Genomic DNA, 13,124 nt, shown 5'->3' on the forward strand with positions numbered 1-13,124 from the left:
AGTCCAGCAATAACCACTGTTCTGGGTGGTGCTGCTGACCTACTGGCCTTTTAATTGGGTCAGCTGCTCTAGGGTGCATGTAGTCATTTTTAATACCAAATAATTGGCTGCCACTGACAAGTCCCGGATCCTGCTGACTGCCAAAGCAGGTATTCTCTGCTTTCGGACCTGGTGGCAGGGCCCTGCCACTACCAATAAATCCAGCCCTTCCTTTCTATTTTTCTGAATAATGTTTTATCAGAGGTCACAAAGAATTGCAGAGTCAACATGATAACGAGCAAGTGTTGTGAGGACTTGAAATTTAAATTGAGTGGATCAAGACAAGAAAGTGCACAATTGTTTGGTTTTACATGGGATGCTAAGCATTGAAAGTTTTAAAATATATTTCAATGACTCACTGAGATGTTGGTTCATATATTGCTATTAAGCAATCCTGAGGTTATCCGATCCATTAACTTTATCAATAACAATCGCGGCACTGCCGCCTCACAGTGCCAAGGCCTGGGTTCAATCCCAGCCCTGGGTCACTGTCTGTGTGGAGGTCGCACATTCTCCCAGTGTCTGCATGGGTCTCACCCCCACAAACCAAAGATGTGCAGGGTAGGTGGATTGGTCACGCTAAATTGCACCTTAATTGGAAAAAACGTTTTATCAATAACAAAAGTAAACGACAGCAGATGATGCAAATATGGAATTTAAAAAAAGGAAATGCAGGAAACACTCAGCAGGTCAGTCTTCAAATGTGGGAGAGAAATAGTCACATTACAGGTCAATGAGACAGATGTTGCCTAAGCTGCAGAATTTTTGCACCATTTTCTTTTTAGAAACAGGCCATCTGTGATTACAGTATCTGTTGTTTTCCTCCCACCTCATTTCCCAAACTCACCAAACTATTTGTATATCTCTTGGTTTTCAGTTCTGACATATACATGGTTTGATTTTTCTCTTCACAAGTGAAGACAGATTCTCCGTATATTTCCAGCAATTTGTTTATGGTATTTTAACTTTCATTAGTAGTTTACAACTCCGATGCAAACACAAGACAAGAGCACAGCTCTCAAGTTACCATAATTAAACTTAAAAGTAGATGTGATCTCACCTCAGTTTGTACCCGGATTTGATTGGAGAGCCCTTCTTTATCTTGTAGGAGTTTTCTTTCTGAACTTTGATATTTTTCAATGGAGACTTTTAGTTCAGTCAGTTCCCTCTTGAGCTCGTTTGTATTCTCCAACTGACTCAATAACTCACCTTTATGAGAACCTGCAGAGTCAATTAACTTTGTGCTCTTTGTGGGAATTTCATGAATTACAGCAGCTTTGGGAACCAAGATCTTAACAGCTTCTACCTCAATTGCTTGGTCAGGCTGAACTTTCCCAAGCTGAAGGACGCCAGGTTTAGTGACAATTTGAGAAGAATTGGATATTACATTAGTTCGTGGAGCATGATGGCATTTTTTAATTAGTCCGGTGGTATTTTCCACAGGTTTGGCTGGTTCTTCTGTTTCCATTCCATCTCCAGGTCCACGGATAGGTTGTACAATGTGAACTAAAATGTGAAAGGAAACAACTTACTGCTACGAATACAAAACAGAATAATTAAACATTGGTAGCCAAATATTATTCTACTTTAGATGATAATTGTGGCAATAGTCACTGCAAGCAATGACATATTTGCAACTGTAACAGATGTTAAGAAAGATAAACACCATTAGGGTCTAAGGTAGTTTCAAATTTATATCAAAATAAATATCAATTACTTGAAACATCTTTATTCCACAGTAAATATCATACAGCCCAGACTCTATTATATAGCGCAATATTTTGAATGGGTAAACCAGATCGTAGCACTTAAATATTACATAAGATTACATGCTAAACCAGTAAATGATAGGTTAGAGATATATTTGAAATAAGCAGGTTGAGTCTGCATGCAATTAAGTGTCCATCAAGTGTCAGTGAGCAGTAGGGAAATTGTCAGGGGCTAACTGTTCCCATTGTTAAGCAACAAATTATAACTGACCTATCACAACCCTATTGAGCAGAGAAATTACCCATTGTTTCTTCTTTAGCATAGCATCAATATGCCATTTGTCCTCCCATCACTAATCATCCAAACATCCTGAACCACTTTTCTGTTCATTTCGTCCAGTCCTTCATCTTCTCTTCCACATTTCCTCCTCAGTCCCTCCTACCTTCTCAATCTGCCCGGTTTCCTCCTACTTCTCACCTTAACACACCTCACATTTCCTTCCCTCAATTCTTCCTCTTCATGTCTACCTCATACTACACCCCCCCGCCAAGTCTATGTCAAGTTGTCCCCAGCCCTTTAATGCTGCATGTCCCGAATACAGCATTTGGTCTTCATGCCTAATGTGCAACAACACAAGGGAGATTAATAAGTATTAATAAAGTTGATTTAGTATGTGAAACTTGTTTGTTTTAGTCTAGTAGTCTATGACACTAAATTGATAAAAGTAATCATTTTAACAACAATACATTTTAAAAAGCAGTTTGTACCTCAGAATTAATTATAGTAAGTAGTTTGGGTGTTATAGGAACAGGAGTAGGCCATTCAGCCACTCGAACCTGTTCTGCCATTTAATGAGATCATGTCTGATCTGTGGCCGAACTTCATATACCTGCCTTTGGCCCATATCTCTTAATATCTTTGCTTAACAAAGATCTAGCTGGACTTCCGGTGACGGCGGGCGGGAGGCGGCCGCACAATGGAGGGCTCCCGTTCGGCAACGGCATTTTCGGGGCTTTAAGCCCGGTCCCAGGGTCTGCCGAGGCGGCAGAAGCAGGGAGAAGGCACAGTGAAGACACAGGAGGAAAAAAAAGAACAAAGAAAAATGTCGAGGGTGAGCAAGAAAACGGCCGGAAAAAAAACAGCTGGAGGTCCGTCGGGGAGTGGAAAGGTCACCGCGGGGTCACCAGGAAAAATGGAGGCTGGAGCACCAGGGAAGGCCACACTGCTTACGGCTGAAGAAATAACTAAGATGATGGCTGCGGAATTTGAAAAGCAGTTGGCGCAGATTGCGAAATGCATGGATTCGGTGAGGAAGGAGATGAGGGAGGTTTTGAGTGTGCTGGTGGAGGAGGAGGTTTCCCCGGTGAGGAAGGAAGTGGCGAGCGCAGTGGCGGAGGTGCGAGAGCAAGGGGAGGCGCTGAAGGAAGTGGAGGAGACGTTAGTGCAGCACGGTCATCAACTTGCCTCGATGGGGAAAGAGATGCGGGAAGGTGATGGATACTAACAAGGATCTGCGAGGAAAAATGGAAGACCTGGAAAACAGATCCAGGTGACAGAATTTGAGGATTGTGGAGCTGCCCGAAGGAGTTGAAGGACCGAAGCCGACTGAGTATTTTGCCGTGATGCTGGCAAAACTATTGGGGGAGGGGGAGGATCCCTCCCGATATGAACTGGATCGGGCTCATCGGTCGTGGAGGCCTGTACCAAAGGCGAGTGAGCCGCCAAGGGCAGTGACTCTGTGCTTCCGTAGGTACAGGGTGAAGGAGAAGGTCCTGAGCTGGGCCAAGCAGAAGCGGGTGGTGCAGTGGGCTGGAGCTGGTACACGTGTATACCAGGACTTTACGGTGGAGCTGGCAAGGAGGCGGGCTGCCTTCAACCGGGTGAAGAGGGCACTGTACATTAGCAAGGTGCGGTGCAGCATTGTATATCCAGCGAAGCTGAGGGTGACTTACAAGCTCAGGGACTTCTATTTTGGAACGGCGGAAGCAGCGAAGGAGTTTGCGAAAGCAGAAGGACTGTGGCAGAACTGACAAATTGAGGAATGGCCATGTGCCGATGTAACCTCATGACTGTATTTTCTTCTTTTTTGTATCACTGCGCGCGGGTGTAGAGATTAAAGGAGCCAATGTGGTATATATTTGGACAAGGGAAGGGACGGGACTTTCACTCAAAATGAGAGTTCTTTGGGGTGTAGGTGGATATGCGGGGTTCGTGTGCTAAAAGGGGATCTTTAGGCTTTCCTAGGGCCGGGCAAGTGGGAAAGGGACCCGGGCGGGGGCCTCCACGCTGGCCGGTTTAAGCCGGCCAGTAAACGGGAGTGAGGTGAGGGAGGGGCTGCGGTCATCGGAGCCTGGCAGAACAGGGTCCGAGTGGTCTAGCCGGGGTGGAAAGTTGGGGGGGAAGGAACCGAGGTTGGGAGGAGGAGTTTTACAAGAGGCAGTGGACGGGAGGAGATGGGGACCTGCGGTGGGGGGGGGAGCTGTGTAAGATTAAGGGTGACTACGGGTAATCCCTGATTCCTTTTTGTCATTTGTTTACGTAAACATGCGGGTTGAGGTTCGGGGATTGGTGGGTAGATGGGATCGTTGTTATTATGGGGACTGACATATCTTGCTGATTATTGTTTATTGTTGATGGATGTAAATGTGGGAGAAAATGTGAAAAAGGAGAATTTAAAATTTTTTTAAAAAAAAATCTAGCTATCTCCGATTTAAAATTAACTGTTCTAGCTTCCACTACTGTTTGAGAGAGAGAGTTCCAAATCTCTACAACTCTTTGCGTGAAGAAGCGACACCCATTCTTTCTCCTCCTTCCCACTGGCAATACGATACAAACTTTGCAGTTATTTAGAATGCACCAATCTTTCAAACTATTATAAAGGAAGCAAAGTATGTGGCTTCTCTATTTGGCAGAGAATCTTTGAACCTTTTGGGGGAAGAAAAGGCGGCTAAATTGCATCCAATATTTCAACACACAAGTGTTAGATCGCAATGTAAAGTTTTTAAGCTGAACAAAATAATTTTGCAGCTTGTCAGTATTACAGAAGGCCGTTTCTTTTTATGCCACTAAATTATAGAATCACAGAATGGATACAGCAGATAAAGAGGCCATATGGTCTGTTGCATCTGTGCCAGCTTTCTGCAGGAGTGTCACCGCCCCTCCCCCCCCCCCCTTTTCTCCAAACTCCTAATTTTTCTTTTTCAGATAACAATTCAATTTTCTTTTGAAAGCCATGATTGAATTTGCTTCCACCAGACTCTCAGGCACTGTATTCCAGATTATAAACACTCGCTGTGTAAAATGATTTTCCTCATGTCATAGAAACATAGGACTTAGGAGCACAAGTAGCACATTTGGCCCTTCAAACCTGTTCTGCCATTCAATAAGATCATAGCTGATCTGGTTGTGGTTTCGACATCGCTTTCCTGGCTGCCCCATAACCCTCCACTCATTTGTTGCCATTCCTTCTTTGTCAATCATCTCTGATTCTCATTTCATCCACAAATGGGAACAATTTCTCCTCATCTAGTCTACATGACCCCTCATGATTTTAACACCCATATCAAATGGCCTCCCTACCTACTCCAGTTGAAGTCGATTCAGTCTTTTGCATATATTACTATCCTCCTCATAGTTCACGATATTTCCAAGTTTTGTGATCAGCAAATAGTGCCTTTTACATCAGCAGATGAGAGGTTACAAAAAAAAAGTAAAAAGACAGAACTAAAGGTTCTGTATCTGAATGCTCGCAGCATTCATAGCAAAATAAATTAAATTGACACCACAAAAATAAATATGCATGATCAGATAGCCACCACATACAGGGCTGCAAAATGAACAAAGACTGGTACCTGAATATTCAAGGATATCAGACATTTAGGAAAGGCAGCAAGTTAGGAAAAGGTGGAGGGGTAGCTCTGTCAATTAACAATGACATTGTTACAATTAGAGGTAGTTTTAGTTCTGGAGGTCAAGGTGTAGAATCAGTTTAGATAGAGGTGAAAAACAGTAAAGGCAAGAAGTCACTTTTGGGAGTGATCTGTTTATAAGTATCCTAACAGTACTATACTGTTGGATAGGGTATACAGGAAGAAATTATGGGGGCTTGTGAGAAAGGGATGGCAATAAGCATGGGTGATTTTAATCTACATATAGATTGGCAAAGGTAGCTTGGATGATGAGTTTATAGAGTGTTTTTGGGACACTTTCTTAGAGCGGCATGTCCTAGCACGAACCACAGGGCAGGATGTACCTGATCTGGCAATGTGCACTGAGACAGGGTTAATAAATTATCTCATAATGAGGGCGCCCCTCGGTAGCAGTGATCATAGTAGGACTAAATTGTACATTCAGTTTGAGGGAGTCAATCTAAGACTAGTGTTTTAAACTTAAATAATTAATTATGAGGGCATAAAGAGACAGCTGGCTAAAGTGAACTGGGAAATTAGGTTAAGGGATAGTTCGGTAGAGATTCGGTGGTAAACATTTAAGGAGAAATTTCAGAATACTCAGAAAAGATGCATTCCAGTGATAAAGAAACAGCAACAAGATCATCTGTTAGTGCCGTTTGGTTGTGAAATAAATGTCTGAACAGGTCTTAAATCCACAACCTTCTGACTCAGCGGTAAGTGTTCTACCAATATGCCGTGGCTGATACTTGCAACAAGATGGAGAGAAATCGTGCCATTCTCTATATTCCTTTCTGAACCTTAAACACATTAAACAATTTTACCTCAGATTTTAAGTTTCTTATACAGTCGCGTTGCTGAAGTAGTTTACTTACAATGTTACAATGTCAGTCATTTACAGCAAACATTATGGCCGGGATTCTCCGACCCCGTGCCGGGTCGGAGAATTCCCGGGGGGGGGGGGGGGGGGGAGCGAGAATCGCACCCCGACGCCGGCTTACCTATTCTCCGATGCCGATTCTCAGGCGCCCGTGGGATCAGCACCGCGCTGGTCGATGGCCGTTAAAAGTAGCCCCATCCCCCCGCCGATTTTCGGGGACCCAACGGGCCGCCGAATTCCGCCGGCATGGGTTACTCAGGTCCCACACAGCGGGACCTGTAAGGTGCGTCTGCAGGGGGGGGGGGGGTCCGATCCCGGGGCCCCCACGGTGGCCTGGCCCGCGATCGGAGCCTACCGATTGGCGGGCGGGTTGGTTCCGTGGGGGCCTATGTTCCTACGCGCCTGGCGCCTGTAGGGCTCCACCATATTGCCCGGGGGCCGGCGCAGAGACGGAACCCCCACGCATGCACGGAATCATCACACCGGCCATGCCGCGCATCCGCGGAATCATGCCGGCCGTTCCGCGCCTGCCCGGAATCATGCCGGCCGTTCCGCGCCGTCTGGAGCTGCGGGGACCACTCCAGCGCTGACCTAGCCCTCTAGGACGGGGAGCATTCCTCAATATCGGGAACCGTTGTCGCCAGAGTGGTTGACGCCGGTTTTCATACCGGCGTCAGAACTTGGTCGCGGGATTGGAGAATCCCGACCTATATGTATATTTGAGTTCTATTGTGCATCTAACACAAAGTAAATGAAAGTCAGGAGTTAAATGACAACACAGAAACTGTGCTTAAAGATAACTCGGAGCCTCATACTTAAAATAATAAATATGGAATTTTATTCAAGAATCATGTTCGTAGCCTGAAGACTGCATTTTACAGGGTTGAACTTAGTCAAACTTTTAAGTTACCTTGGTTGCTCTGGGTGTGGGGGCCTATGTTCCTGCGCGCGCGCCAAGCCCCTGTAGGGCTCCGCCATATTGCCCGGGGGCCGGCATGGAGACCAGTTTTGAAATTAGGTAGATTGCATAAGGATTTCCTGAATTTAGCGCCAAGTATTTAGACTCCTTGTTTGTAGATTTTCAAGCTTTTGTTACACAAAGGGCAGTGTTGCAAGGCTGGTACTGAAGGCCTAAGATCAATCTCAGAGCATGCTTCTGTATTCTTTCGATCTAGGTGGTTTGCACGTGTGGGAGGCCAAGGTTCCATTGTATAAAAATAAACTTGATTTGGAAAGAATTAACTTAGAAATAAAAGCATTAAAATACCTTTATTCGCCATCCTCATAACCGATGTCATATTCCCGAAGCTGCTTTGAATTTTAATTTAGTCACTAATATTCGTCTGGAAAAAGACATTAAAATCATTCTTTAGACCTTTTGCAGGATCAGTATCAAATGGCTTATCAAATTATTAAGTAATTTGAAATTATTGCAACTATGGGACCACCAACTAATAAACAGAAATTATATATTAAATGTTTCATAAGCAGTCCTCACATTTTAAATTAATCAAGCATAGTAGATTACAGTTTTAGACATGGGCAGACTAGAAACCATCAGCTTTCTTGTTATACGACTTTTATACTTGAACAGATAAGATCATTGTAAAAACGTACATGTAAACTAATTGACTACGTAACATGAAAAAGCTCAAATTTATTGTGGAGATACGAGGTAAAGTTTTGAATGGAAACATGAGGAGGAAAAATATTCATTAAATCTTTAAAAGGATTGGAAAGATAAGTTCAGATATACAAATCTTTCAAATTAGAAGTTCATAGAGCTTAAAATGTATATTGGGTCCTCAGTCTATAGTTTGAGGTACAGGTACTAAATGCAAAGACAAAATGCTATTCCTATTCAAACAATAATTATGTCATTCTTAGAGTGCTGTGTCCACAGTTTGGGGCCATATTTTATACAGGTCAAGGCAAGATACCAAGAGTTATGTTGACCTGAAGTGTTAACATTCTTTCCCAACAGATGCTGCTAGATTTGATTAGTATTTCCAGCATTTTCTGTTTTATTTCAGATTTCCAGCATCCATAGTATTTTTCTTTAGGTTTGTTGTGATGTCAGGGATGATATGCTTACACATGAAAGATAAGAGAAAGTGGGGTATTGTCAGAACAAAGGTTAAGAGGAGTGTTGCTTTCAAAATTACGAGGGATCTTTATAAAGTGAATAGGGAAAGAACTATTTCTGATACACTTCTGTATGGCGTATGGCCAGTTGGTAGTTAGAAGGTATACACAGGTTTATTGTTATGGGCCAGGGTTCAGAGAACTCCAAAGTGTATCATGGAGTTGACCTGACCCACAGTTTTTAAAAGATTGTGGTATGGTGAGCACACAGCCCACTCTATAGGTGTGGTACAGCAGAAAAAGTATTTTTTAAAACAAAACAATGTTTATTCTATGAACTCAAGTTAACCTTTTTAAAACATAGTGAACATCTTAGCAATCATTAATTAAATTACAACTCCAAAGAATACAACACTAAGTAATCCTTTAAGCTTTCCTTTTAACATCCATAAGATTTAAAACACCTTTTACCAGAAGCACATCAGGTTCAGGTCACTACTGTTATTAGTTTTAAATCACCAGGATCGATTTAGTCTTTAGATTAGAGAGAGATTCATACACCTTCTGGCTGTGACTGCAGCTATCCAGCTCTGAAAACGAAACACACCCTGCAGCAAACAGCCTAAAACGAAAGTAAAAAGCTGACCGACAACCCAGTTCCACCCACACTCTGACATCACTGATAAACACCCATTTCTTAAAAGGTACATTTCTTAAACACCCATTTCTTAAAGGTACTCTCACATGACACCTCCCCCCCAAGAAAAATAAATAAACCATCATATTCAAGATGGTTTCATTTTTCACTATCCTTTAAGAAATGCACACAGTAAATATACTTTTTAGTTTCAAAAAACAACACACGCAAACAGGTTTCGTTCTTCTTCCTCCAACTGAAATCCGTCTCGATTGACAGTCTCTAACAAGAAGGTCTCTGCACGATCCATCCATTTCTCTACGCCTCGGCAGTTCTCTTTAAAGTCAGGTACTTCAGTTCAATCTGATCATAGAGTCCCTTGCAATTCTCCAACACAGGAGCATTGGTTATCACAGCTTTCAGGCAGTCAAATGCCTGTTGAAAGTCTGCTGTCCACTGAAATTTGAGACGTTTCTTCAGCAAGTCCATCAGTGGAGCAATCACACTACAAAACCTTTGCACAAAAAGATCAAATCCACTCACCAAGAAATCGCATTATTTCCCTTCGTCGAGGGTATTGAAAACTCCTCAATAACTGTTGGTTTCACATCCCATGTGACTGATCAAGAAGGTTAAGCGCCCATGGAATCCAGTGCAATTTGGAAAATTGGATCCAAAATCATCTTTGTGGCAGGAGGCAGAGGGTAATGGTTGAAGGCTGTTTTTGTGATTGGAAGCCTGTGTCCAGTGGTGTACTGCAGGGTTTGGTGCTGGGTCCCTTGCTGTTTGTAGTATTATGGGCGAGAGTTTAGGGAACCCCAACCTATATCATGGGAGTTCACCTGATCCACAACTTTAAATAGATATTTGGTCATGGGGAGCACAAGGGCCCACTTTGTAGGTGTGGTGCAACAGAGGACTAAAGTACGTTTTAAAAAAACAATGTTTATTCTATGAATCCAGTTAACATTTTATAAACACACAGTAAACAGCTTATCAACTACAAACACTGATACTTTCCCAAATACAATATTCTATAGGTAACCCTTAATAACTTCCCAAACAACATCCATAAGTTAAATCCTTTCTAAAATAAAGACAGCAGGTTTAAATGCTCTACAGAAACAGGTATTACTTTGAAATTATCAATGATCAGGAGACATTCTTTAGCTTGTAGAGAGAGATCATTATACAGCTGCTTGCTTTCAATGCAGCTCTCCACCTCTGAAAACGAAACCAAACACACTGCAGCTGCCAGCTCAAAAAGTGAAAAGACAGACAGCCCAGCTCCACCCATACACTGACATCACTGCAGCTATTTGATAAACACCCATTTCTTAAAGGTACATCCACCTGACAGTAGTGTACATCAATGATGTAGATGTGAATGTGAGGCCTATGATCAGTAAGTTTGAAGATATCATGACAATTGGTGGTGGTAAATAGCAAGGAGAGAAGCCTTAGCAGATTATGTAAATGAGCTGGTCAGATGGAAAGAACAGTGACAAATGGAATTTAACCCTGAAAAGTGAGATAATGCCTAACAAGGCAAGGGAATACATAATGAATGGTGGGACACCAGGAAGTACAAAGTACCAGAGGGACCTTTGGGTGGATGTTAAAGATCCCCAAAGGCAACAGGACAGGTAGATAAGGTTGTTAAGAAAGCATATGGAATATTTGGCTTTATTAGCCGAGACAAAAAAATAAAGGAGGTTATGATGGAGCTGTATAAAACACGTGTTCGGCCACACCTAGAATACTGCCTGTTGTTCTGGTCGTCAGGCTATAGGAAGGATGTGATTGCACCAGAATGTTGCCTGGGCAATAGGGTTTCAGCTGTGAAGGGAGGCTGGATAGGCTGGGGTTGTTTGCCTTCGAGCACAGAAGGCTGAAGGGGTACCTCATCGAGGTCTACAAAAATGGTAGATAGGAATAAACATTTCATCTTAATAGAGGGGTCAATAACCAGGGGGCAGGGGTATATGAGCAAAACATTTTTCACCCTGAGGGTGGTGGGAAGCTGGAACTCACTGCCTAAAAAGGTGGTAGAGGTCAGAACCCTCAATGAGCACTTGAAACGTCATAGCATAGTAGGCTATGGACCAAGTGCTGGAAAATGGGATTAGAATAGAATGGCCGGCACATTCACAATGGGCTGAAGGGCCTCTTTTTCTGTGCTGTAAAACTAATTTGACTCACCCAATTTACATGCAGATTAAAGTCACCCATAATCACAGATATTCCTTCATCACATGCATCTCCGATTTCCTGTCTAATGCTATGCCCAACATTACCACTGCAGTTTGGTGGTCTGTACCACCCCTGCAAATGTTTTATGCCCCTTGGTGTTCCTTAACTTGACCCATACAGATTCCACTTATTAAGTGGTGGAGCTGGCTTTAAGGGTTGAATGGCTTACTCATGTTCCTATTTCTTATGGGTTTATGGATTACTATTCCAGCGGCAATACCACTGCACCACCACCTCCCAAGATAGAGCAAAAGGCACCAGTGTCTGACGATGTGCCAAAACCCAGGATTGAACCAGGGACCTTCAGTCTATCCTCAGATTCTTTTTTTTCAATAAAGATTAACACAAGCTCCAAGAGCAGCATCCTCATCTTTTAATTAAGCACTTCACAGCCTTCTGGATTTAACACGGAGCTTGACAATTTCACATCATGTCCCCCTTTTCCCCCCAGAGACAACAGCTGTTGTTAATAATTCTGCATGTGCTCGTTACACCTCCTCTAGATACATCTTTTGCGTCTCGTCCCTTACCATATCATTCTTTTTTTGCAATGCGACCAATCACATAACCTCCCTTTTGTTTTCCCCTAAAACACTGTTTTTTTTCTATAATTTTCCAGTTTACGCAGTTAACTTCTCTGGCCATAAATACTGCCAGACCTGCTGATCATATCCAGCATCTTCTGTTTCAGTTGTACATTTCCAGAATCGTCACTACTTTGCTTTTTTTTGTCTGAAGCTATTTTGCCGGTAGGTCACGCACAGTCCAGAATGGCCAAGAGCTTCAAGTGGGAAAGCCGAGGCCCAGAGCCCGGGTCTACCACTGGAACGGCGGCGGCGACAATAGAACCTTCTGTCGGTTCATCTACGTTTTGACTCAGACGTGGAGATTACAATAAACCAACTCGAACGCGCGAAACGCTTCTAAACAGCAGCGATGCCAGCCTCCTGCCTCACTTACCCAAAGTGACAACTGTTTTCCTGCGTGGCAGCTTCAACCAAGCTGACAACAGAGCGAGCCACAGATACAACTTCCGGCGGCAGAACGAGCCACAGATACAACTTCCGGCGGCAGAACGAGCCACAGATACAACTTCCGGCGGCAGAGCGAGCCACAGATACAACTTCCGGCGGCAGAACGAGCCACAGATACAACTTCCGGCGGCAGAATGACCTTTCACCCTGGCCAACGCCACCTCCTGCCTCAACAAATAGAAAGGTTTCGACTTTTAAAAAAAAGTATTGTGCGTTTCCAATCCTATTAAATCATGGTTAAGAAATAAACGTAATGCTTTAAATTAAAAAAAATAACTTGGATCGAAATCCGTGCGCCGGCCGTTGCTATGGGACCTTCAGCTCAACAGAGCAGAGCCGGGAGGAAGCGGCGGCGGTTTTGACTCTGAGTGAGGAGGAGGACACAGGCAACATGGTGAGAGCCGTCTGCTCGGCAGCGATCCTCAGATAGGGAAGGTTTTCTTTTATCTGCGCCGTGTATGACACCCTGCAAGTGACCCAGCAGAAATCCGACTGGTCCCTTTACCGGTCAGAGAAGACCCCCCCCCACCCCCGCTGGAGATGGAGCTCAGGGGGTTATTATAGTTCTTACCCTGAGT

General features: G+C 43.5%; 2 protein-coding genes across 4 annotated transcripts in view; one reads left to right on the top strand and one right to left on the bottom strand.

Moving 5' to 3' along the window:
* The window catches only part of blzf1 (basic leucine zipper nuclear factor 1), a 36,439-nt gene extending 23,868 nt beyond the window's left edge, over nucleotides 1-12,571 (bottom strand). The window contains exons 1-3 of the mRNA XM_072513807.1: nucleotides 12,473-12,571; nucleotides 7,805-7,880; nucleotides 1,100-1,545 (exon numbers count right to left, since the gene is read on the bottom strand). Of these exons, the coding sequence (XP_072369908.1) occupies nucleotides 1,100-1,545; nucleotides 7,805-7,835 (477 nt within the window). The 5' untranslated portion in view covers nucleotides 7,836-7,880; nucleotides 12,473-12,571. The remainder of the gene's footprint in view (nucleotides 1-1,099; nucleotides 1,546-7,804; nucleotides 7,881-12,472) is intronic.
* Nucleotides 12,572-12,691: 120 nt separating this feature from the next.
* The window catches only part of nme7 (NME/NM23 family member 7), a 325,065-nt gene continuing 324,632 nt past the window's right edge, over nucleotides 12,692-13,124 (top strand). For all 3 annotated transcript variants that reach the window (XM_072513809.1, XM_072513808.1, XM_072513811.1), the window contains exon 1: nucleotides 12,692-12,940. Coding sequence is in view for 1 of the 3 variants with exons in the window: in XM_072513811.1 (XP_072369912.1) it covers nucleotides 12,938-12,940 (3 nt within the window). In the remaining 2 variants the exon portion in view is untranslated. The remainder of the gene's footprint in view (nucleotides 12,941-13,124) is intronic.

The sequence above is a fragment of the Scyliorhinus torazame genome, chromosome 8 (assembly GCF_047496885.1).
Source record: "Scyliorhinus torazame isolate Kashiwa2021f chromosome 8, sScyTor2.1, whole genome shotgun sequence".
Taxonomy (NCBI): Eukaryota; Metazoa; Chordata; class Chondrichthyes; order Carcharhiniformes; family Scyliorhinidae; genus Scyliorhinus; species Scyliorhinus torazame.